This window comes from Pan troglodytes, chromosome 9, assembly GCF_028858775.2.
Source record: "Pan troglodytes isolate AG18354 chromosome 9, NHGRI_mPanTro3-v2.0_pri, whole genome shotgun sequence".
NCBI classification, from domain to species: Eukaryota; Metazoa; Chordata; class Mammalia; order Primates; family Hominidae; genus Pan; species Pan troglodytes.
In genome coordinates, this window is record NC_072407.2 from 84,960,436 (window position 1) to 84,987,909 (window position 27,474).

A 27,474-nucleotide genomic window follows, 5' to 3' on the forward strand; every position below is an offset into this window, starting at 1 on the left:
TTTGAGACAGAATCTCACTCTGTCACCCAGGCTGGACTGCAGTACCAAGATCATGGCTCACTGCAGCCTTGACCTCCCTAGGCTCTGGTGATCCTCCCACCCCAGCCTCCTGAATAGCTGAGACTACAGGCACATGCCACCATGCCCAGCTAATTTTTGTGGGGGTATTTTTTTTAGAGGAGAGGTTTTACCATGTTGCCCAGTCTGGTCTCAAACTCTTGAGGCTCAAGTGATCTGCCTGCCTCGGCCTCTCAAAGTGCTGGGATTACAGGCATGAGCCACTGTGCCTGGCTAAATTTCTGTTTCATGTTTAAGTAAATGGAAGACAATTTTATTCTTACTTAAATTTCTTTGCTTCTTTCACAGAATTTTGAAAACCAACCTGGACAAGGTTCAGATGCCAGTAACTTCTTACAGCAATGCTCTGACCACAAAAGAAAAGCCAAAGCACTAGTGGCTTGCCAGATTGTTCTACCAGACCCAGGTATTGCAGGCTTTACTGTCATTGACTACTTCCATCAACTTTTGCAGACTTTTAATTTCAGGAAACTTCAGTGTGACTCTCAGGCACCTAACAATCACTTACTTGCTTTAGATCACTCAAATAGTGATCTCAGCAGCATATATACTTCTGACAGCACTTCTGATTTTTTCAAGTCCTGCAGCAAGGATACTTTTTCAAAATTCTGGCAGCCATCACTTGAATTCACTTGCATTGTTTCACAACTAACAGATAATGATGATTTTTCAGCTTCAGAGCAAAGTAAGGCCTTTGGTACTCTTCAGCAGAACAGAAAGTCCATCTGCATTGCAGAGGCCACTGGTTCCAGTAGCTGCCATGATCCCATTCAGGATTCATGGAGCCTTGTTTCATATATGGATAAAAAGAGTACAGCAGAAAAGTTGGGTAAAGAACTTGGCTTACAAGCTAAGGAGCTGAGTGCAGTTCACAGCAGTCATCATGAAATTGGAGTTAATGACTCTAATTTATTCTCTTTGGAAATGCGAGAGCCCCTTGAGTCAAGTAATACAAAATCCTTCCACAGTGCAGTGGAAATTAAAAATAGGTCCCAGCATGAGCTACCATGTTTTCAGCATCATGGTATAGATACCCCCACTAGCCTTCAAAAGAGATCTGCATGTTGTCCACCTTCGTTACTCAGACTTGAAGGGACAGCCAGCAGTTCCCAGGATGGTGACCCTCAAATTTGGGATGATCTGCCATTCTCTGAAAGCCTGAACAAGTTTCTGGCAGTTCTTGAAAGTGAGATTGCTGTAACCCAGGCAGATGTCAGTAGTAGGAAACATCATGTAGATAATGACATTGATAAATTTCATGCAGACCACAGCAGGTTATCTGTGACTCCCCAGAGAACTACTGGAGCCCTGCATACACCACCTATAGCTTTAAGATCATCACAAGTAATAGTCAAAGCAAACTGTAGCAAAGATGACTTCCTTTTCAACTGTAAAGGAAATCTAAGTCCTAGTGTTGAAAAGGAGTCACAACCAGATAACAAAGTAGAGGCTGTCTCTGTAAATCATAATGGAAGAGATATGTCAGAATATTTTTTACTGAATACTTACCTGTCAGCTCTGTCTTCATCTTCAAAAGATTTAGAAACAATAGTTACTCTTAAGAAGACTATCAGAATCTCACCACACAGGGAGAGTGACCATTCTAGTCTAAATAACAAATATTTGAATGGATGTGGAGAAATATCAGTTTCAGAAATGAATGAAAAGTTGACAACTCTGTGTTATAGGAAGTATAATGATGTCTCTGATCTTTGCAAATTAGAAAATAAACAATATTGTAGGTGGTCCAAGAACCAAGATGACAGTTTTACAATTTGCAGGAAACTTACATATCCTTTAGAAACTCTTTGCAATAGTCCAAATAGAAGTACAAATACATTGAAAGAAATGCCTTGGGGACATATCAATAACAACATAACACAGAGCTATTCTATTGGTTATGAAGGTAGCTATGATGCCTCTGCTGATCTCTTTGATGATATTGCTAAAGAAATGGACATTGCACCTGAGATTACCAAAAAATCACAGGATATTTTGTTACAATGGGGAACATCTTTGGCAGAAAGTCACCCTTCAGAGTCTGATTTTTCACTGAGATCACTTTCTGAAGACTTCATCCAGCCTTCACAAAAATTCTCCTTGCAAAGCCTATCTGACTCTAGGCGTTCAAGAACATGCTCTCCAACACCTCATTTTCAATCAGATTCAGAATATAATTTTGAAAATAGTCAAGACTTTGTTCCGTGTTCACAGTCAACTCCAATTTCAGGGTTCCACCAAACAGGAATTCATGGGATAAACAGAGCTTTCAAAAAACCTGTATTTTATTCAGATCTTGATGGTAACTATGAAAAAATAAGGATTTTCCCTGAAAATGACAAACAGCAAGCCAGCCCAAGCTGTCCAAAAAATATAAAAACACCTAGCCAGAAAATCAGAAGCCCTATTGTATCTGGTATTTCACAACCAGACGTTTTCAATCACTACCCTTTTGCTGAGTGCCATGAAACTGATAGTGATGAATGGGTCCCTCCTACCACACAAAAAATATTTCCTTCAGATATGCTTGGATTCCAAGGCATAGGTCTAGGGAAATGCCTTGCTGCCCATCATTTCCCTGATCAACAAGAGTTACCAAGAAAGAAACTGAAACATATTAGACAAGGAACCAATAAAGTTTTAATTAAGAAGAAATCAAAGAATATGCTTGCAGCAGCTGTTATGAAAAAGAAAACTCATAAATATAAATGTAAAAGTTCAGGCTGGATTTCCAAATGTCCAGACATTCAAGTCTTAGCAGGACCTCAGCTGCACCCTATTCTTGGACCTGATTCTTGTTCAGAAGTCAAATGTTGCCTTCCATTTTCAGAAAAAGGCCCACCTTCAGTGTGTGAAACTCGAAGTGCTTGGTCACCTGAATTGTTTTCATAAAAAGTTACCTGAACCCAATTCCTGAACTTTTAAATCTGTTTGGAAATGTTTGCCTTCAGGGGTACGGAAAGCATTCTTTACATTTTGAACACTTGGAGAGAAGCAAATTGAAAAGAGGACTCTGCTGGGTGCTACTGTGCCTTTTAAAATATAAAGCCATTGTTTTCCCCAGGGTTTTATCTAGAATGCTATGATTAGGTAATTGAGCACTTTATCTTATACTGTTTATTGTACTTTAATAATATTGTTAAGATTGTTTTTGAAAGTATTAATGTTTGTTAAAATCACATATACATCCAGAAATAAAGCCTTTGCAAACCAAAACTTAGTCTTTTTTAATTGTTCAGCTCAGACCAGAAAATGCCAGCTATATTATAGGCCAATGAGTGTGCTGAGTTTGGGATAGAAAGCTACAAGATCACTGATCTTAAAATATGTTAGTCTGCTGGATAAGACAGATAAACAGGTAATTTCAATACAGTGCAGAAGATGCAATGATATGGGTTTGTAATGGGCATGACAAACATTTACGTTGCTATGGGAGCATGGAAGAAAAGCAGCTAACTCATCAGTGAGCTGAGGGTAAGAAGAAACGTTTTAAGAAAAAAAGCTATTTAGAAGTTGTATGTGAAACTGTTGCTATTTTATTTAATACGTATACACTGAATGCCTACTCTACATGCCAAGGGCCGTGCTTAGTGCTGGAAACTGAAGATAAAAATCAAGCTCCTTCCCTCAAACTCATGAGCTATTGGAATAATCAGGTAATTAGAATCTGGTAGGTTCTATGATAGGAGGTAAGCTTGGGGTGCTAATAGGAACAAAAATGAAAAGCAATTTTCAGACACTCAAGTCTTAGCAGCAGCTCTGCTGCACCCTGTGAAATCTTTCACATATCCCTGGCCAGCTTCCTTTGCCATTCCCCACAGCAACCATTCCAAAACAACACTTTCTTCATGCCACAAAGCAACTGCTACTCTCCTTGCCTCCTACTTCATGGACAATATTGAGATCACTTGATATTTTCTCAACTTCTCACACCCATACCTACCCACATGTCTATCTGTACTCACCCACAGCTGCTTTCCTCTAGTCTCAGAAAATACCATCTAAGTGCTAGTCTTTCCATTTAGACTATTGATCTATTACACCCATCTTTGAGGTCTTATACCAAATATTCCCCCTATATTTTCACCTTCTTGCCCTACTGTGTCTCTCCCTCTCCACAATTTTTTATTTTGAAAATTTGCAAACAGAAAAGTTGAAAGCGGCCGGACGCAGTGGCTCATGCCTGTAATCCCAACACTTTGGGAGGCCGAGGTGGGCAAATGACCTAAGGTCAGTAGTTCGAGATCAGCCTGGCCAACACGGTGAAACCCTGTCTCTACTAAAAATACAAAAATTAGCCAGGCATGGTGATGCATGCCTGTAATCCCAGCTACTCAGGAGGCTGAGACACGAGAATCACTTGAACCTGGGAGGCAGAGGTTGCAGTGAGTCAAGATCTTGCCACTGCACTCCAGCCTGGGCAACAGAATGAGGCTCTGTCTCAAAAAAAAAAAAAAAAAAAAAAAAAAAAGTTGAAAGAATAGCACAATGATACGGAATGATACGGTATCTGTACATACCATTTAGATTCAATCATTTTAAACATTTTGCCTTTGTGTGTGTGTGTTTGGTTTCTATGTGTCTACATAGATACAGTTTTGCTTTGCTAAACCATTTAAAGGTAAGCTGCAGACAGGACATTTCACCCCTAAATTCTTCAGTGCAAATTTTCTTAAAGGCTTCTCTCTACATAGCCACAGTATCATTATCACACCAAGGAAAGATAACAGTAATCCCCAATATCTAATATTCAGCCCATAATCAAATTTTTCTACTTGTCCCCAAATTATAATTGTTATTTAACTAGAATTTCATCAAGGTTCATCCATTGTGTTTGCTTGTCTCTTTTTCTAGAACCTCACCTCTTATTTCACATAATAGTAACTTTATGGAAAAAAAACCTCAAACCACTGTTCTGTAGAATGTCCCACATTCTCGACTGGTATGTTTGCTTCCTTATACTATCAGTACATTGTTTCTCTACCCCACCCCAGTCCCCACATTTCCTGAAAATTAGGCCTAAAGACTAGATGTGATTCAGGTTTTGGCAGGGATATTCCATGGCTCATGTTGTGTACTTTATGTTGTAACACATGAGGAGACACAATATCAAGTTGTTCCACTATTAGTAATGCTAAGTTAGATTGCTTGGTTAAAATGTTGCCCACTGGATCTCGATGTTAAATATACTTTATTTTTCCTTTTTAAGAGTAAAGAGTCAGTGGTGGTAAATTAGTTTGCTTTTCCTTCTATCACTACAGACTCAAGAATTTTTATTTTTCCTATGGAAAGAAAAACAAGCCAAGTCTGGTAGCTTATGCCTGTAATCCCAGCACTTTGGGAGGCCGAGGCAGGAGGCTTGCTTGAGTCTAGGAATTCAAGAACAGCCTGGGCAACATGGCAAAACCTCATCTCTACAAAAAATTAGCCAGGTGTGGTGGCACACGCCTGTAGTCCCAGCTACTTGGGAGGCTAAGGTACACCCAAGAGGTGCAGCTTGCAGTGAACTGAGATTGCGCCACTGCATTCCAGCCTGGGCGACCCTGTCTCAAAAAAACTGGTGCATATTTATTGTCCAATCATTTCATACAAAGATTCTTAATTCTTTCTAGACTGTTTCCTAGTCTTCGGGACTAGGAAATAGTCTGTTCTTTTTGTCAGATGTACTATTCCTGGCTAATTTCATACCTCCCTCTGTGATAAAAGAGTAACAATGCTGTTAGTATTTACAATGTCATGACTTCAGAAACTGTTTTTGTTGAGCTATATAGATCTTGCCTCAGCAGTTACCTAATGTCATTTGTTTAATGCTAGTTCCTCTATGATGCAGCATCCGTTGTGCTACTGTGAATACTGGTTTCCAATGATCTCTCAAAGGTTGTTACTGTACTTTGCTGGTGATTACCGAAAAGCAAGTCCTACCCAGAGTGTGCAGGAAAATAAATAATAATCCATTTTTTGGTCCTATTTACCATTTGTACTAAATATTGCTTCCCAACATGCAGTCTTTTGAACATTTTAGGCTGCAATTACTGCACTCCTAGACTGTGATCTCTTTCAATGTTGGCTGCACCCTGGAAGGATAGGCAAGAGCCTATCCTTGCTCTGTGGTTGGAGCAACAAGAGCGGTTCCATTTGTGCAAAGAATATCTATTCCTCCATCAGCATGGCTTAATGCCTAATCTGGAAATCACAGTGTCACTATCAACTGGAAATGAGAGGACATTGATTGGAAGTGCCCACTGGCATTGTGGACCAACAGTCTTAAAAGGCCTCAGAGGAGATACGCATAGCCTGCAGAAGGGGGAAGGGTGACCTTCCTGGTGTCAGTGGCTGGAGGCAGACAGGGTAAATAACAGCTGCCACTACCCTCACAGACCAGGGAGAGCCAATGCACAGGCCTACACACAGAACTCAATCCCAAGGACCAGTGGTGACCTTTGGTAGCCACAATCCTGAACTTGTGAGAGTCACCTAAATGAATGAGAGTCACCTAAAAATATGTCAGCACCATTCTGGCAGCCCAATCTTGTACTATCTTATGAAAGCACTATTGCCTCAGCCAATGGGAATGACCCAGGTTTGATTTCATAGGCGCAAGTCCCAAGCTCCTCAGGACATTTGGTACCCTCCAAACATGATGTAGAGGGTTGGAGAATACCTCAAATGGGATAAATGGCACTGTCACAAGCACAAAAGTGAGACTTAGAAAATTTCAAGGGAGGCACTTCTGGCAACTAGCTCCCACGTGGGACCAGGTCCAGGCTCAGGGTGGACTTCTACCAGGCGCTAGAGGAGAATTTAGAAGGAAACTTGAGGAAGGCATTCCAAAGCCTTAGTCTCCCTGAAGCGTAGAGGGCTGTGACAGGATCCCCTCTCACCCAGGCCTCAGAGGTACTTTCTTATCATCCCTCCTTATTGTCCTTTTGTGCCTCCTTATTTGCCTGTTTTAAAAAGATAGTGCCTTTTTTTGTTTTGTTTTTTGTTTTTTGTTTTGGCAGGATCTCACTCTGTTACCCAGGCTGGAGTACAGTGGCACAGTCCTGGCTTACTGCAACCTCCACCTCCCAGGCTCAAGCAATCCTCCCACCTCAGCCTCTTGAGTAGCTGGGACTATAAGTATGCACCACCATGCCCAGCTAATTTTTTTTATTATTATTTGTAGAGACAGAGTCTCGCTGTGTTGCCCAGGCTGGTCTCGAACTCCTGAGCTCAAGTGATCTGCCTGCCTCGGCCACCCAAAATGCTGAAATTACAGGCATGAGCCACCTTTCCTGGCCAATTTTTAAAATATTTTGTTGAAGACAGAGTCTCCCTGTGTTGTCCAGGCTGCTCTCGAACTACTGGGCTCAAGTAATCCTCCCACCTCAACCTCCCAACATGCCGGGATTACAGGGTTGAGCTGCCATGCCCAGCCCAATGATGGTGCCTCTTATAGAGTATCTGAATGGATAGAGAAACAAGGGCTAACTACAGGAAACCCACTTCACCTATAAAGACATATGTAGATTAAAAGTGAATGGGTGGAAAAAGATATTCCATGCAACTGAAAGCCAAAAAAAGAACAAGAGTAGCTATACTTAGATAAAATAGAAGACAAATCAAGGAACGTTAAAAGAGACCAAAAAAAATCACTACATAATGATGAATAGGTCAATTCAGCAAGAGGATATAACCTTTAAAAATATCTATGCACCCAACATCAGAACTTTCAAGTATATAAAGCAAACATTAATAGAGCTAAAGGAAAGATAAACTGTAATGCAATAATAGTAAGGGGCTGGGCACAGTGGCTTATGCCTACAATCTCAGTGCTTTGGGGGGCTGAAGTAGAGGATCACCTGAAGCCAGGAGTTCATGACCAGCCTGGTCAACCCCATCTCCAAAAAAGAAGACCCCATCTCCACAAAAAATTGTAAAAGTTAGCTGGCCATGGTGGTGTGCACCTGTAGCCCCAGCTTCTTGGGAGGCTTAGGCAGGAGGATCACTTGAGCCCAGGAGTTCATGGTTACAATGAGCTACCACTGGAGTTCACGGTTACTGTGAGCTACCACACCACTGCACTCCAGCCTAGGCAACGGAGTGAGACACTGTCTCTAAAAATAATAGTAGAGGACTTTAATACCCCATTCTCAGGAATGAACAGATCATCTAGATGGAAAACACCTAATAAGGCCTATCTGACACATACTGAACATTTCACCCAGGTGCTGCAGAATACACATACTTTTCAACATCACATAAAACACTCTCAAGAATAGACCATGTCTTAAGCCACCAAACAAGTCTGAACAAATTCAAAAAAAGGTAAAAACCATATTAAGTATCTTTTCTCACCACAATGGAATAAAACAAGAAATCAATATCAAGAGGAACCTCAGAAACTTTACAAAATTAATTTCCATGGAAATTAAACATTCTCCTGAACAACCGACAGGTCAACAAAGAAATTGAGAAAGAAATTTTAGGCCAGGCACGGTGGCTCATGCCTGTAATCCCAGCACTTTGGGAGACCAAGGTGGGAAGATCACGAGGTCAGGAGTTCAAGACCAGCCTGGCCAACATGGTCAAACCTTGTCTCTATTGAAAATACAAAAATTAGCCAGGTGTGGTGGCACATGCCTATAATCCCAGCTACTCAGGAGGCTGAGGCAGGAGAATTGCTTGAACCCGGGAGGCAGAGGTTGCAGCGAGCTGAGATCACACCATTGCACTCCAGCCTGGGCAATAGAGTGAGACTCCGTCTCAAAAAAAAAGAAACTTAAAATGATGGTGGGTATACAAATGAAAGTGGGTATACAATATATGAAAATCTATGGGACATAGCAAAAGCAGTACTAAGAAGTTTATAGCAATAAACACCTGTATGAAAAAAAGTCAAAAGACTCAAATAAATGACTTAATGATGTACCTAAAGGAACTAGGAAAGCAAGAACAAACCTAAAATTAGTAGAAGGAAAGAAATAATAAAGATCAGAGCAGAAATAAATGAAATTGAGACTTAAAGCCCAAAAGATCAATGAAAAAAAATGGTTTTTTGAAAAGAAACAAAACCAACAAACCTTTAGCTAGACTAATTGTATTAGTCCATTCTCACACTACTATAAAGAAATATGTGAGCCTGGGTAATCTGTAAGAAAAGAGGCTTAATTGGCCCACCGTTCTCAGACTTTACAGGAAGCATGACAGCATCTGCTTCTGGGGAGGCCTCAGGGAGCTTTTGCTTAAGGCAGAAGGCAAACATGGTGGGAGCAGGAGCAAGAGTAGGGGGCAGGAGTGCTACACACTTTTAAACAACCAGATCTCATGATAACTCACCATCACGAGAACAGCACCAAGCAGATGGTGGTAAACCACTCATGAAAGATCCACCCCCATGATCCAATCACCTCCCACCAGTCCCTACCTCCAATACTGGAGATTACAATTCAACATGAGATTGGGTGGGGACACAGATCCATACCATATCACTAACAACAAAAAAGAGAGAGAAAGAAGAACCAGACAAATAATATTAGAAACAGAAGACAACAGAGACCACAGAAATACAGAGAATCAGACTATTATGAACAACTACACACCAACAAACTGGAAAACCAAGAAGAAATGGGTAAATTCCTGGACATATACAACCTACCAAGACTGAATCATGAAAAATATAGAAAACCTCAACAAACCAATAAAAAGTAATGAGGTCAAAGCTGTAATAAAAAGTCTACCATCAAAGAAATGCCCAGAACCAAGAGCTTCATTGCTGAATTCTACCAAGCATTTTAAAAAGAACAACTACAAATTCTACTCAAACTCTTCAAAAAATAAAAATTGAAGAAGAGGGAATACTTCCAAATTCATTCTACAAGGCCAGTGTTATGCTGATACCAAACCAGATAAGGACACAAAGATAAAACTCCAGGCCAATATCACTGATGAACATAGATGCAAAAATCCTCAACAAAATACTAGCAAACCTGATTTAAGAACACATTTAAAAGATCATTCACCATGATCAAGTAGAATTTATCACAGGGATTCAAGGATGGCTCAATATACCCAAATCAATAAACATGACACATCACATTAATAGAACCAAGAACAAAAACTGTGATTATTTCAATAGATGCCAAAAAGCATTTGATAAAATTCATGTCCTTTATATAAAAAAATCCTCATCAAACTGAGTATAGAAGGAACATACCTCAAAATAAAGGCCACATATGACAAACCCACAGCTAACATTGTACTAAAAGGGGAAAAATTAAAGGCCTTTCCTCTAAAGTCTGTAACAAGAAGAGGATGCCCATTTTCACCATTTCCACTCAACATAGTACTGGAAGTCCTGACCACAACACTAAGGCAAGAGAAAGAAATAAAACCTAAAGACTTAAAAAAAAAAAAAAAAAACTACTAGAACTGATAAACATTCAGTAAAGTTGCAAGATACAAAATCAACATATAAAAATCAATAGGATTTATATATGCCACGAGCAAACAATCTGAAATAGGAATCAAGAAAGCAATCTCTTTTACAATAGCTACAAAGAATAGAAAATACCTAGGAATCAATTTAAACAAAGAAGCTAACAATCCATGCAAGGAAAACTATAAAACATTGATGAAAAAAATTGAAGAGACCACAAAAAAAGGAAAGCTATTCCATGCTCATGGGTTGGAAGAATTAATGTTGTTAAACTGACAGTACCACCCAATGCAATTTACAGATTCAATACAATCCCTATCAAAATACCAATGACATTCTTCAAAGAAATAGAAAAAAAATCCTAAAGTTTATATGGAACCATGGAAGACCCCAAATAGCCAAAGCAATCCTGAACAACAACAACAAAAAAACCTTTCAGCTCATCACACTTCCTGACTTCAAAATTTACTGCAAAGCTATAGTAGCCAAATCAGCATGGTACTCTTATGGGATCCTTGGGGTGTTGCTTCACCAACCAGAAATCTCTGTGGCCAGTGGTGCCTTTGCCAGAGTTTTTCTCAGGCCCACTGGGCCCATTCAGCTTGGCAGACTGCACTTGATTCATGCTACCAGCTTGGATCCCATGCCTGTCAAGGGTGAAAGGAGCAGCAGGGGGTGTGTAAGTGAGCGAGTGAGCATGAGGTCCAGCCACTGCGCACAGCCAGGCATACTAACTGCAGCAGGATGGGCAGCTCCAGGAACCAGCACAAGCACCAGCTCTCTGCAAGGCTGTGGCTGGACCAGTCATCCCACAAGCTACTTCCACAGCTGACACTGGGGAATGTGGTGGGGCCCAGAAGCTTGGAGATGCCAGGAACTGCAGAGCCCCAAAGAGGATGTCACAGCCCTGGCTTAAGGAGATACTAGGTCTGGGATCCCCAAAGGGCTGCAGCTTTTCTTTCTTTTTTGTCCCCGCAATATGGTGAGCAAGGGGCATGTATCAGCCCTGTTTATGTTAGAGCTCTTTCATCCCCGCCATTTGGTGGGTCCTGAGTTCTTGTCCTGCGCCCAGGAAGAATAAGGTACACAGACAAGTGGAGGGTGGGCAAGGTGAATAGGAGCTTTACTGAGTGATAGAACAGCCCAGAGGAGACTCACAGTAGATAACTTCTCTCCACAGCCATGGTGTCCTGATGAGTGTTCAGCTCTCAGCAGAGAGGAAACCCTGTAATGGGTAGTTCCTCTCTGCAGTTGGTTGCCCCAACATCTGCTCAGCTCTCAGCAGAGAGGAGATCCTGGAGTGGTAGCTATATTAGTCTGTTCTCACACTGCTGATAAAGACATACCCAAGACTGGGTAATTTATACAGAAAAAGAGATTTAATGGAATCACAGTTCCACATGGCTGGGGAGGCCTCACAATCATGGTGGAAGGCCAAAGGAATGTCTTACATGGCAGCAGCAAGAGAGAATGAGAGCCAAGTGAAAGGGGTTTTCCCTTATAAAACCATGAGAGAATAGTATGGGGGAAACTGCCCCCATTATTTAATTATCTCCCACCAAGTCCCTCCCACAATATGTGGGAATTCTGGGAGATACAATTCAAGATGAGATTTGGGTGGGGACACACCCAAACCATATCATTCCACACCTGGCCCCTCCCAAATCTCATGTTATCACATTTCAAAACCAATCATACCTTCCCAACAGTCCCCCAGTCTTAACTCATTTCAGCATTAATCTAAAAGTCCATAGTCCAAAGTCTCATCTGAGACAAGGCAAGTCCCTTCCACCTATGAGCCTAAAAATCCCAAAGCATGTTACTTCCTAGATACAATGAGGGTACAGGCATTGGGTAAATACAGCCATTCCAAATGGGAGAAATTGGCAAAGACAAAGGGCTACAGGCCCCATGCAAGTCCAAAATTCAGTGGGGCAGTCAAATCTGAAAGCTCTAAAATGATCTCCTTTGACTCCATGTCTCATATTCAGGTCATGCTGATTCAAGAGGTGGGTTTCATGGTCTTGAGCAGCTCCACCCCTGTGGCTTTACAGGGTACAGCAGCCCTCCTGGCTGCTTTCACAGGCTTGTGTTGAGTGTCTGTGGCTTTTCCAGGCACACAGTGCAAGCTGTTGGTGGATCTACCATTCTGGGGTCTGGAGGATGGTAGCCCTCTTCTCACAGTTCCACTAGGCAGTGCCCCAGTGAAGACTCTGTGTGGGGGCTTCAACCCCACATTTCCCTTTTGTACTGCCCTCGCAGAGGTTCCCCATTAGGGCTCCACCCTGCAGCACACCCCTGGCCTGGACATCCAAGCATTTCCATACATCCTCTGAAATCTAAGTGGAAGTTCTCAAACCATGATTATGACTTCTGTGCACCCACAGGTTCAACACCACATGGAAGCTGCCAAGGCTTGGGGTTTGCACTGTCTGAAGCCATGGCCCAAGCTGTACCTTCATCCCTTTTAGTCATGGCCAGAGTAGCTGGAACACAGGGCACTAAATTCCTAGGCTGCACACAGCAGGGGTACCCTGGGTCCTGTCCACAAAACCATTTTTTTTTCCTCCTAGGCCTCCGAGCCTGTGATGGGAGGGGCTGCCGTGAAGACCTCTGACATGCCTTAGAGACATTTTTCCCATTGTCTTGGGGAGTAACATTTGGCTCCTTGTTACTTACGCAAATTTCTGGAGCCAGCTTGACTTTATCCTCGGAAAATGGGTTTTTCTTTTCTGTTGCATGGTCAGGCTGCAAATTTTCTGAACTTTTATGCTTTGTTTCTCTTTTAAAACTGAATGCTTTTAACAGCACCCAAATCACCTCTTGAGTGCTTTGCTGCTTAGAAATTTATTCTTCCAGATACCCTAAATCATCTCTCTCAAGTTCAAAGTTCCAGAAATCTCTAGGGCCGGGGCAAAATCCTGCCAGTCTCTTTGCTAAAACACAGCAAGAGTCACCTCTACTCCAATTGCCAACAAGTTCCTCATCTCCATCTGAGACCACCTCAGCCTGGATTTTATTGTCTATATCATTATCAGCATTTTGGGCAAAGCCATTCAACAAGTCTCTAGGAGGTTCCAAACTTTCCCACATTTTCCTGTCTTCTACTGAGCCTTCCAAACTGTTCCAACCTCTGCCTGTTACCCAGTTCCAAAGTCGCTTCCACATTTTGGGGTATCTTTACAGCAGAGCCCCACTCCCAGTACCAACTTACTGTATTCATCTGTTCTCACATTACTGATAAAAGACATACCCAAGACTGGGTAATTTATAAAGAAAAATAGGTTTAATGGACTCACAGTTCCATGTGGCTGGGGAGGCCTCACAATCATGGTGGAAGGTGAAAGACACCTCTTACATGGTGGTGGCAAGACAGAATGAGAGCCAAGTGAAAGGGGTTTCCCCTTATAAAACCATCAGATCTCATCAGACTTATTCACTACCATGAAAACAGTATGGGGGAAACCACCCCCATGATTCAATTATCTCCCACTGGGTCCCTCCCACAATATATGGGAATTATGAGAGCTACAATTCAAGATGAGATTTGGGTGGGGGCACAGCCAAACCGTATCAGTAGCTCCTTTCTATAGCTGGTTGTCCTGACGTCTCTTCAGCTCTCAGCAGAGAGGAGACCCTGGGGTGAGGAGCTCATCTCTGCGACTAGTCATCCTGTCATCTCCCTGAGCCTGGCTGAGTATGGGGTTTTTATGGACTTCAGAGAGGAGAAAGTGCATGCTGAATGGTCCATAGGCAGCCATGGGAGGACCTGGAAAAAGCACTATAAGTTCCCACTTTGGTATGTGGGACTGGCAGCCCAACCCCCAGGCTTCAGGCCTTCCCCAGCTTGAAAGTGAGGCTTCACTGGGGACCTGCCCCTTTCTGCCCCAGATCCTGTCTGCCTTCTGCCACTGTTCATGGCACCCAGGCTGTTCATGCCAGGGGGGACCCTGCAAGTCAGTACTGAGCTGCCCTCACCTCCCCCTCAGCCTCCCTCCCATGCTCTGGCCCAAAGTCCACAGGTGGCCAAAGTGGCAGGGAGCTAGCATGTCAGCACGGCCCCAAGCATGCACATACCCAGGTGGGTTATGACAGCCCTTGGGCTCAGCCTTAACTTTGTTCCAAGATTTGAGCAGGCACCAGGAGCAGGGAGAGGCCAGGCAGCAGGAGCAGGCATTTCTGAGTTTGCAGGAGCAGGGGGACTTTCCTGGGCCCCCAAGAGCACAGGGATGTCCAGGTCCACAGCTGCAGTTTGGGTGGCTGCAGCTGCACCTGGGAGGGCAGGGTTCCTGCCTGCTCCCAGCCCCCAAAAGCACAGGGATGCCTGGGTCCATAGCTACGGCTGGGCAACTGCAGCTGCACCCTGGGAGCACAAAGCTCCTGCCCTGTCAGCTCACAAGGGAGTGAGGCTTCTGCCTGTTCCCAGCTCCTGCAGCTCCATGGAGCATGCAGTCCCAGCCGTGCCTTCCCAACTGCAGCCAGTGTTATGGCAGTGGCCATTCTAGACAGGCCACCACTGCCATCAGTACTGACATAAAAACAGACACGTAGACTGATAGAACAGAATAGAGAACCCAGATATAAATCTATGCATTTACAGTAGCTCATTTTCCACAAAGACACCAAGAACATACAATTGGAAAAGGGCAGTCTCATCAATATATGGTGCTGGGAAAACTGGATAACAGATGCAGAAGAATGAAACTAGACACCTAATTTCTCACCATACCACCAAAAAAAATGGATTAAAGACGTAAACTTAAGACCACAAACTATGAAAATACTAGAAGAAAACACTGGAGAAATGCTCCAGAAAATTGGTCTTGGCAAAGATTTTGGGGGTAAGACCTCAAAATCACAGGCAACCAAAGCAAAAATAGATAAATGGGATTACATCAAGCTGAAAAGCTTCCATAGAGAAAAACAAAAAACAATTAACAAAGTGAAGAGAGAATCCACAGAATAGGAAAAAAATTTTGCAAACTACCCATCTGACAAGGGATTAATAATCAGATTATATAAGGAGCTCAAACATCTCAGCAAAAAAAAAAAAAAAAAGGCAAAAGATCTGAGTAGACTGCTCAAAAGAAGACCTATAAATGGCTAACAGGTATATGAAAACATGCTCAACATCACTAATCTTAGAGAAATGCAAATTAAAACTATAAGGAGATAGCTCACCCCAGTTAAAATGGCTTTTATCTAAAAGACAGGCAATAACAGATGCCAGCAAGGATCTGGAGAAAGGGGAACCCTCATACACTGTTGGTGGGAGGTGCCTCAAAAAACTGAAAATACAACTACCATATGATCCAGCAATTCCACTACTTGGTATATAGCCAAAAAAAAAAGAAATCAATATGTCCAAAAGACATCTGCACTCCCATGTTTATTGCAGCACTATTCACAATAGCCAAAATATGGAATCAACCTAAGGGCCCAGCAGTGGATGAATGGATAAAGAAAATGTGGTACATATACATAATGGACTACTCTCAGCTATAAAAAAAGAATGAAATGATGTCATTTGCAGCAACATGGATGGAACTGAAGGCCATTATGTTCAGTAAAATAACCCAAGCACAGAAAGGCAAATATCTCATCCATATGTAATAGCTTAAAAAGTGGATCTCATGAAAATGGAGAATAGATTGGTGGTTACCAGAGGCTGAGAGGGGAAAGGGGGAAGGAGGATGAACAGAAGTTGGTTAATGGGTGCAAATATACAGCTTGATAGAAGAGATAAGACCTAGTGTTAGATCAGCAGAGTGACTATAGTTTATAGTAATCCATTGTATATTTCAAAACAGCTAGAAGAGAATTGAAATTGTTCTAGCATAAAGAAAAGACAAATATTTAAAGTGATGGATATCCCAATTATATTGATTTGATCTTTACAAAATATATGAATGTATTAAATTGCCACATGTTGCCCAAAAAAAGTACATCTATTATGCATCAATTTTAAAGAAGTAAAAGATTTTAATGTTCTAGAATTGGCCTTTTTCTACATGTACTCGCTGGTTGAATTCATCTGCTTATCTACAGTTACCACTTATAGGCTGTTTAATCCAAAGTCTATCTTCTGTCTAAATTTCTTCCTGAGACCAAACTTGTATGTTAATGTTTATTTTCATTCAGTTCAAAATGTTTTATAATTTTCATGTGGTTTCTTTGATGCATGAATTATTTTAAAATGTGTTTCTTAATTTCTAAACAGAAAGGGTTTTTTTCTAGTTATGTCTTTGGGAATGCTTTGTACCTAAATTACATTGTGGTCAGAGTATTTTTTGTGCATATGTTATATATATTAATTATACTGTTTGAATCATCTATATCTGTACTGATTTTTCCCTTTGTTCTATCAATTACTTAAAGAGAGCTGTTAAAATCTCCGTCTCTAGGCAACAATTGTTCTGCAAACACACACACACACACATCAAATAAACTCTCCCTCTATGATTGTCAATGTGTTTATTTCTCCTTTAAGTTCTGTCCATTTTAATTTATTTTGAGGTCATGTTATTAGGCACAAATTCAATCTTACGTCTTCCTGATTTCATCATAAAAGTTCCTTTACATCACTACTAATGCTTTTTGTCCTAAAATCTAATTATTATGACTATACTATTAGCTTTATTTTAGTTAGTGTTTGTGAGAGGTCCCACTACTCTTTTTTCAATCTTTCTATATCTTTATGTCTTCGATGTTTATTTTGTAAACCTATAGTTGGGCTTTGTTTTATTGTCCAGTTTGACAATCTTTGTCCTCTAACTGGAACATTTAGTCCATTAATAATGTAATAATTAAAATATATTTGTGTTTATGTTTATTATCTTATTTCATATTTTCTATTTGTCCTGCCTGTTCAATGTTTCTTCTCCTTCTTTTCTTTTTCTGTTACTTTTATTATTTGTTGTTGGTTTTTCTCCTAGGTTTGAAAGTCAAATGCTATTTCTTTTGTTTTTACCTTAGGAATTACAACATGCAAACTTAGCTTATCAAAGTATAAAGCTAATCAGTACTTACAGTCTTTTCCCAAAGACCTTATTTTATTCCATTTACTCTTCTCTTGAATTATGTTTGTCATGTAATTCTACATTTTTTAACTCCAAAGAATACCAATTTCTACCATTTTTCTTTTTCTTTCTTTCAGATTTACTCACATATTTACTATTTTCTTTACTCTTTGATGTATCTTTCATCTCAGACCTTATATCATTTTCCTTTGGCCTGAAATATATCTTTTAGAATTTCTTTTGTTGAAGTTCTCTTAGTGACAAACTCAATTTTTTATACTGATTACTGAGTTATATTAGGAGCTTATTTAAGATAGTATCTTTTTTTTTTGCTATATATATATATATATTTTTTTTTTTTTTTTACTTTAAGTTCTAGGGTACATGTGCACAACGTGCAGGTTTGTTACATATGTATACATGTGCCATGTTGTGCAAACTCAATTTTTGTTTCTTTGCTTGCTTATTCATTTGTCTGAAAATGTTTTTATTTGGGCTTCAATCTTAAAAGATATTTTATCTGGATGCAGAAGTCTAGGTTGGGAGTTATTTTCTTTCCAACCACAATGCCAATCCCCTGTCCTCTGACTCTCATTGCTGTTAGGAAGCCAGCTTTCTATCTAACTGCCTTTTGCTTTTGAAAGTGAGCTGAATTTTTTTTAGTGTTACTTAGTTCTACTAATCATGTGTTGTGATATGGATTTCTTTTTATTCATCTTTCTTGAAATTCATTGTTTATTGAATTTGTAGATTAGCGCCTTTCATCAATTCTGAAAAATTCTCAGCCATAATCTTGTAAAATATTGCATCTACCCCATTCTCTCTTTTCTCTCATTCTAGAATTACAAGTAAATATTATATGTTTTCACTCTATCTTCCATGTCTCTTTAGCATTTCCTTGATATTTTTCATCTTTATATCTGTTTATGCTTCATTCTATGTGATTTCTTTTCATCTCTTCATGTATGTCTAATTTACTTTTCTACCTATCCATTGAGTTTTTGTTTTAAATATTTTCTTGTATTTTTTATTTTATATATAAAATTACATATCTTAGGTCAGGTGCGTTGGTTTATCCTGTAATCTCAGCACTTTGGGAGGCTGAGGCAGGTGGATTGCTTGAGCCCAGGAGCTTCAGACCAGCCTGGGCAACATGGTGAAACCCAGTCTCTACAAAAAATACAAAAATTAGCTGGGCATGGTGACGCATGCCTGTGATCCCAACTACATGAGAGGCTGAGGTGGGAGGATGGCTTGAGCCCAGTAGGTGGAAGTTGCAGTGAGTTAAGATTGTGCCACTGTCCTCCAGCCTAGGCGACAGAGCAAAACTCTTTTTCAAAAGAAATTATATATATTTAATTTCTATATATTTGATTGTTCATTGTGTACATTTAAAAATTATATATTTCTAAAAGTTGGATATATTCTTTTTCAAATCTGCTCTGTCTTAAAGTTTTCTATTTCCTGCAGACATTTTCAAGTTTATCTGTTACTGCTTTAAGCAAAGTAAACATAGCTGTTTTATACTTGTGTATGATAATTCTAGTAACTAAAGTCTTGATAGGTTTCTTTTTTCTTTTTTTAATTTTTATACTTTAAGTTCTAAGGTACATGTGCACAATGTGCAGGTTTGTAACATAGATATACATGAGCCATGTTGGTTTGCTGCACCCATCAACTCGTCATTTACATTAGGTATTTCTCCTAATGCTATTCCTCCCCCAGACCCCCACCCCCAACAGGCCTTGGTGTGTGATGTTCCACTCTGTGTGTCCATGTGTTCTCATTGTTGAACTCCCACTTATGAGTGAGAACATGTGGTGTTTGGTTTTCTGTTTTTGTGGTATTTTGCTGAGAATGATGGTTTCCAGCTTCATCCATGTCCCTACAAAGGACATGACCTCATCCTTTTTTATGGCTGCATAATATTCCATGGTGTATATGTGCCACATTTTCTTTATCCAGTCTATTATTGATGGACATTTGAGTTGGTTCCAAGTCTTTGCTATTGTGAATAGTGCCACAATAAACATACATGTGCATGTGTCTTTATAGTAGAATGATTTATAATCCTTTGGGTATATACCCAGTAATAGGATTGCTGGGTCAAATGGTATTTCTAGTTCTAGATCCTTGAGGAATCACCACACTGACTTCCACAGTGGTTGAACTAATGTACACTCCCACCAACAGTGTAAAAGCATTCCTATTTCTCCACATCCTCTCCAGCATCTGTTGTTTCCTGACTTTTTAGTGATCACCATTCTAACTGGCGTAAGATGGTATCTCACTGTGGTTTTGATTTGCATTTCTCTGATGACCAGTGATGATGACTATTTTTTCATATGTCTGTTGGCTGAATAAATGTCTTCTTTTGAGAAGTGTCTATTCATATCCTTCACGCACTTTTTGATGGGGTTGTTTTTTTCTTGTAAATTTAAGTTCCTTGTAGATTCTGGATATTAGCCCTTTGTCAGATGGATAGATTGCACAAATTTTCTCCCATTCTGTAGGTTGCCTGTTCACTCTGATGATAATTTCTTTTGCTGTGCAGAAGCTCTTTAGTTTAGTTAGATCCCATTTGTCAATTTTGGCTTTTGTTGCCATTGCTTTTGGTGTTTTAGTCATGAAGTGTTTCCCCATGCCTATGTCCTGAATGGTATTGCCTAGGTTTTCTTCTAGGCTTTTTATGGTTTTAGGTCTAACGTTTAAGTCTTTAACCCATCTTGAGTTAATTTTTGTATAAGGTGTAAGGAAGGGATCCAGTTTCAACTTTCTACATATGGCTAGCCAGTTTTCCCAGCACCATTTATTAAATAGGGAATCCTTTCCCCATTTCTTGTTTTTGTCAGCTTTGTCAAAGACCAGATGGTTGTAGAGGTGTGGTGTTATTTCTGAGGCCTCTGTTCTGTTCCATTGGTCTATATCTCTGTTTTTGGTACCAGTACCATGCTGCTTTGGTTACTGTAGCCTTGTAGTCTAGTTTGAAATCAGGTAGTGTGATGCCTCCAGCTTTGTTCTTCTTGCTTAGGATTGTCTTGGCTATGCAGGCTCTTTTTTGGTTCCATATGAAATTTAAAGTAGTTTTTTCCAATTCTGTGAAGAAAGTCAGTGGTATTTAAAGGGAATAGCATTGAATCTATAAATTACCTTGGGCAGCATGGCCATTTTTACGATATTGATGCTTCCTAACCATGAGCATGGAATGTTCTTCCAGTTGTTTGTGTCCTCTTTTATTTCACTGAGCAGTGGTCTGTAGTTCTCCTTGAAGAGGTCCTTCACATGCCTTGTCAGTTGGATTCCTAGGTATTTTATTCTCTTTGAAGCAATTGTGATGGGAGTTCATTCATGATTTGGCTCTGCGTTTGTTATTGGTGTATAGGAATGCTTGTGATTTTTGCACATTGATTTTGTATCCTGAGACTTTGCTGAAGCTACTTATCAGCTTAAGAAGATTTTGGGCTGAGACGATGGGGTTTTCTAAATATACAATCATGTCATTTGCAAACAGAGACAATTTGACTTCCTCTTTTCCTAATTGGATATGCTTATTTCTTTCTCCTGCCTGATTGTCCTGGCCAGAGCTTCCAACACTATGTTGAATAGGAGTGGTGAGAGAGGGCATCCCTGTCTTGTGCTGGTTTTCAAAGGGAATACTTCCAGTGTTTGCACATTCAGTATGATATTGGCTGTGGGTTTGTCATAAATAGCTCTTATTATTATGAGATATGTTCCATCAATACCTAGTTTATTGAGAGTTTTTTGCATGAAAGGCTGTTGAATTTTGTCAAAGGTCTTTTCTGCATCTATTGAGATAATCATGTGGTTTTGTCATTGGTTCTGTTTATGTGATGCATTATGTTTATTAATTTGCGTATGTTGAACCAGCCTTGCATCCCAGGGATGAAGACAACTTGATTGTAGTGGATAAGCTTTTTGATGTGCTGCTGGATTCAGTTCACCAGTATTTTACTCAGGATTTTCTAATCCATGTTCGTTCATGGATATTGGCCTAAAATTCTCTTTTTTTGTTGTGTCTCTGCCAGGCTTTGATATCAGGATGATGCTGGCCTCATAAAATGAGTTAGGGAGGATTCCCTTTTTTTCTATTGATTGGAATAGTTTCAGAAGGAATGGTACCAGCTCCTCTTTGTACCTCTGGTGGGATTCAGCTGTGAATTCGTCTGGTCCTGGACTTTTTTTGACTGGTAAGCTATTAATTACTGCCTCAATTTCAGAACCTGCTATTGGTCTATTCAGAGATTCAACTTCTTCCTGGTTTAGTCTTGGGAGGATGTATGTGTCCAGGAATGTATCCATTTCTTCTAGATTTTCTAGTTTATTTGCATAGAGGTGTTTATAGTATTCCCTGATGGTAGCTGTATTTCTGTGGGATCAGTGGTGAGATCCCCTTTATCATTTTTTATTGCATCTATTTGATTCTTCTCTCTTTTCTTCTTTATTAGTTTTGCTAACGGTCTGTTTTGTTGACTTTTTCAAAAAACCAGCGCCTGGATTCACTGATTTTTTTGAAGGGTTTTTTGTTTCTCTGTCTCCTTCAGTTCTGCTCTGATCTTAGTTATTTCTTGTCTTCTGCTAGCTTTTGAATTTGTTTGCTGTTGCTTCTCTAGTTCTTTTAATTGTGATGTTGGGGTGTCGATTTTAGATCTTTCCTGCTTTCTCTTGTGGCCATTTAGTTCTATAAATTTCCCTCTACACACTGCTTTAAATGCGTCCCAGAGATTCTGGTACGTTGTGTCTTTGTTCTCATTGGTTTCAAAGAACATCTTTATTTCTGCCTTCATTTCATTATTTACCCAGTAGTCATTCAGGAGCAGGTTGTTCAGTTTCCATGTAGTTGTGCAATTTTGAGTGAGTTTCTCAATCTTGAGTTCTAGTTTGATTGCACTGTGGTCTGAGAGACAGTTTGTTGTGATTTCTGTTCTTTTATATTTGCTGAGGAGTGTTTTATTTCCAATTATGTGGTCAATTTTAGAATAAGTGTGATGTGCTGAGAAGAATGGATATTCTTTTGATATGGGGTGGAGAGTTCTGTAGATGTCTATTATGTCTGCTTGGTCCAGAGCTGAGTTCAAGTCCTAGATATCTTTGTTAAGTTTCTGTCTTATTGATCTGTCTAATATTGACAGTGGAGTGTTAAAGTCTGCCATTATTATTCTTGTGTGGGAGTCAAAGTCTCTTTGTATGTCTCTAAGAACTTGCTTTATGAATCTAGGTGCTCATGTATTGGGTGCATATATATTTAGGAGTTAGCTCTTCTTGTTGAACTGATCCCTATACCATTATGTAATGGCCTTCTTTCTCTCTTTTGATCTTTGTTGGTTTAAAGTCTGTTTTATAAGAGACCAGGATTTCAACCCCTGCTTTTTTTTGCTTTCCATTTGCTTGGTAGATCTTCCTCCATCCCTTTATTTTGAGTCTATGTGTATTTTGCATGTGAGATGGGTCTCCTAAATGCAGCACACCAATGGGTCTTGACTCTTTATCCAATTTGCCAGTCTGTGTCCTTTAATTGGGGCATTTAGCCCATTTACATTTAAGGTTAATATTGTAATGTGTGAATTTGATCCTGTCATTCTGATTCTAGATGATTATTTTGCCCATTAGTTGATGCAGTTTCTTCATAGTGTCGATGGTCTTTACAATTTGGTATGTTTTTGCAGTGGCTGGTACTGGTTTTTCCTTTTCATATTTAGTGCTTCCTTCAGGAGCTCTTGTAAGGTAGGCCTGGTGGTGACAAAATCTCTCAGCATTTGTCTGTCTGTAAAGGATTTTATTTCTCTTTCACTTATAAAGTTTAGTTTGGCTGGATATGAAATTCTGGGTTAGAAATTCTTTTCTTTAAGAATGTTGAATATTGGCCCCCACTCTCTTCTGGCTTGTAGGGTTTCTGCTGAGAGATCCACTGTTAGTCTGATGGGCTTCCCTTTGTGGGTTACCCAACCTTTCTCTCTGGCTTCCCTTAACAATTTTTTCCTTCATTTCAACCTTGGTGAATCTGATGATTATGTGTCTTGGGGTTGCTCTTCTTGAGGAGTATCTTTGCGGTGTTCTCTGTATTTCCTGAATTTGAACGTTGGCCTGCCTTGCTAGGTTTGGGAAGTTCTCCTGGATAATATCCTGAAAAGTGTTTTCCAACTTGGTTCCATTCTCCCTGTTACTTTCAGATATAACAATCAAACGTAGATTTGGTCTTTTCATATAGTCCCATATTTCTTAGAGGCTTTGTTCATCTCTTTTCACCCTTTTTTCTCTAATCTTATCTTCTTGCTTTATTTCATCGAATTGATCTTCATTCTCTGATATCCTTTCTTCCACTTGATTGATTCGGCTATTGATACTTTCATATGCTTCACAAAGTTCTCGTGCTGTGTTTTTCAGCTCCATCAGGTCATTTATGTTCTTCTCTAAACTGGTTATTCTAGTTAGCAATTTTTCTAACCTTTTTTCAAGGTTCTTAGCTTCCTTGCATTGAGTTAGAACATGCTCCTTCAGCTTGGAGGAGTTTGTTATTACCCACCTTCTGAAGCCTACTTCTGTCAATTATTCAAACTCATTCTCCGTCCAGTTTTTTTCTGGATGGTTTTGTTCTCTTTGCTGGCAAGGAGTTGTGATCCTTTGGAGGAGAAGAGGCACTCTGATTTTTGTAATTTTCAGCCTTTTTATGCTGTTTTTTCCCCATCTTCATTGATTTATCTAACTTTGGTCTTTGATGTTGGTGACCTTTGGATGGGTTCTCTGAGTGGACATCCTTTTTTTTGATGTTGATACTATTCCTTTCTGTTTGTTAGTTCTCCTTCTAACAGTCAGGCCCCTCTGCTGCAGGTCTGCTGGAGTTTGCCAGAGGTCCACTCCAGACCCTGTTTGTCTGGGTATTACCAGTGGAGGCTGCAGAACAACAAAGATCGCTGCCTGTTCCTTCCTCTGGAAGCTTTGTCCCAGAGAGACACCCACCAGATGCCAGCAAGAGCTCTCCCATATGAGGTGTCTGTCAGTCCCTACTGGGAGGTGTCTCCCAATCAGGATACACAGAGCTCAAGGACCCACTTGAGGAGGCAGTCTGTCCCTTTTCAAAGCTTGAACGCTGTGCTGGGAGATCTGCTGCTCTCTTTAGAGCTGCCAGGCAGGGACGTTTAAGTCTGCTGAAGCTGTGCCCACAGCCATCCTTTCCCCCAGGTGCTCTTTCCCAGAGAGATGGGGGTTTTATCTATAAGTCCCTGAGAGGGTCTGCTGCCTTTTTTTCAGAGACACCCTGCCCAGAGAGGAGGAATCTAGAGAGGCAGTCTGGCCCCAGCAGCCTTGCTGAGCTGTGGTGGGCTCCGCCCAGTTTGAACTTCCTGGAGGCTTTGTTTACACTGTGAGGGTAAAACCACCTACTCAAGCCTCAGCAATGGTGGGCGCCCCTCCCCCAACCAAGCTCAAGCATCTCTGGGCGACCTCAGACTGCTGCGCTAGCAGCGAGAATTTCAAGCCAGTGGATCTTAGCTTGCTGGGCTCCATGGGCATGCGACCTGCCAAGCCAGACTACTTGGATCCCTGGCTTCAGCCCCCTTTCCAGGGAAGTGAATGGTTCCATCTCACTGGTGTTCCAGGTGCCACTGGTGTATGAAAAAAAGAAACTCCTGCAGCTAGTTTAGTGTCTGCCCAAACAGCTGTCCAGTTTTGTGTTTGAAATCTAGGGCCCTGGTGGCGTAGGCACCTGAGGGAATCTCTGATCTGCTGGTTGTGAAGACCATGGGAAAAGTGCAGTATCTGGGCCAGAGTGCACCGTTCCTCCTGGTACAGTCTCTCACGGCTTCCCTTGACTGGGGGAGAGAAATCCCCTGACCCCTTTTGCTTCCCGGGTGAGGCAATTCCCCACGCTGCTTCAGCTCACCCTCCATGGGCTACACCCACTGTCCAACCAGTCCCAATGAGATGAACATGGTACCTCAGTTGGAAATGCAGAAATCACCCACCTTCTGTGTTGATCTCCCTGGGAGCTGCAGACCAGAGCTGTTCCTATTTGGCCATCTTGCCAGCCACCCCACTTTCTGCTAATCTTTAGAGTCAATAACCATTCATTGTTGAGCACATACTTATGTGGTAGGCCCTGTGCCAGGTTCTTTCATTTATTAAAAATATTCAGCAAATTGCAGTTCCAGATTGTACCTGGCACTGTACTAGGTTGAAGATAATTATGCCCTCAAGAATCTCATATGCTATTAGGTGGTATCACATACATTACATCATTTAACTCACATAAAATCCCATGAAGTAGATATTGTATCTCCATGGCCTCTACTTTCTTATCTGCAAAAAAAGAAACAATATCTCTTAAGGCTACTATGAGAATTAAATAAGATAATGACTGTGAACATGATACTTGCTCTCAAGTTCAGTGCTCCTCCCACAGTACCACACCTGCCAGTACTAGCATTTTCTGTTTGCTTCCTTCTGCCCCTTCATTATTCATATACCATTTTGAATTTCCACCTGCTTTATAGTTGTAATATCTTTACTCAATTTCAATTCCTCACTTTCACCATGATCTTTCCCCTTTCTCCCTCTGTTAAAATTTAAGCTTTCTGTTGTCTCTTCTCTAGCCACCCAAGATGCTAAAACAAAATAAGACCAAGGGGAAGAAGATGGCTGGGGCCCCTGATGTCATGAAGAAGCAGGAAGCCAAGAAAGTGGTGAATCTCCCCTGTTTGAGAAAAGGCCTAAGAATTTTAGCACTGGACAGGACATCCACCCCAAAGGGATCTCACTCACTTTGTCAAATGGCCTCACTATATTAGGTTGCAGCAGCAAAGAACTATCCTCTGTAGGTCACTGGAAGTGCCTCTTGTGATTAACCAGTTTAACCAGGCCTTGGACCTCCAAACGGCTACTCAGCTTCTTAAGCTGGCCCACGAGTACAGACCAGTGACAAAGCAAGAGAAGCAGCAGGAACTGTTGGCCCATGCTGACGGGAATGCTGCCAGCAATGGAGACATCCCCACTAAGAGATCACCTGTCCTTCAAGCAGGGGTTAATACTGTCACCAACTCAATGGCGAACAAGAAGTCTCAGCTGGTGCTGACTGCACATGATATGGATCCCATCAAGCTGGTTGTCTTCCTGCCAGCCCTGTGTTGTAAAATGGGGGTCCCTTACTGCATTATCAAAGAGAAGGCAAGGCCGGGAAGTTTAGTCCACAGGAGGACCTGCATCATTGTCACCTTCACACAGGTTAAATGGAAAAACAAAGGAGCTTTAGCTAAACTTTGGGAGCTTCAGGATCAATTACAATGACAGATATAATGAGATCCACCATCAATGGGGAGGCAACATCCTGGGTCCAAAATCTGTGGCTTACAATGCCAAGCCAGAAAAGACAAAGGCTAAAAAACATGCCACTAAGCTTAGTTAAATGCACACTGTTGCGTTTTCTGTACAGAAAGATAATAAAAAATTCTCCTTCAGCCAAAAAGAATTCAAGCTTTCTTTTCTGACCTCTTATGCCCTACATCCCCACCCAATTGAAAGTATTTTTTTGAAAGAATGCCTTACTACTGATACAGTGTCAATTGGTGCTATGATTTGAATGTGTTTCCTCCAAAATTCAGGTGTTGCCAATGTGATAGTATTAAGAGGTGGGATCTGTAGGAGGTGATTAGGCCATGGGGTTCCTCCCTCATCAATAGAATTAAGGCACATATAAAAGAGGCTTCACGTAGCATTTAGCTAGCTTTCCAACTTGTCCTTTCATCATGTGAGGATGCAGCAAAAAGGCCCTCACCAGAAACCAGATGTGAGCACCTTGATCTTGGACTTACCAGCCTCCAGAATTATGAGAAATAAATTTTATTTTATTTATCATAGATATAAATTACCTAGCCTCAGATTTTTTTTGTTACAGCAGCCCAAAATGGATTAAGACAATGAGAATGTAATTGGTATTAATTATGTGGAAAA

The 27,474-nt window shown here is 40.7% G+C and overlaps 1 protein-coding gene and 1 pseudogene across 2 annotated transcripts in view; both read left to right on the plus strand.

Annotated features, from left to right (window-relative positions):
• DDIAS (DNA damage induced apoptosis suppressor) overlaps positions 1-3,294 on the plus strand; it is a 34,399-nt gene extending 31,105 nt beyond the window's left edge. For both annotated transcript variants that reach the window (XM_054661577.2, XM_009423824.3), the window contains exon 6: positions 367-3,294. In XM_054661577.2, the coding sequence (XP_054517552.1) occupies positions 367-2,970 (2,604 nt within the window). In that variant the 3' untranslated portion in view covers positions 2,971-3,294. The remainder of the gene's footprint in view (positions 1-366) is intronic.
• On the plus strand, positions 399-27,005 carry LOC101059032 (large ribosomal subunit protein eL8-like; annotated as a pseudogene).
• The last annotated feature ends 469 nt before the right edge of the window (positions 27,006-27,474 follow it).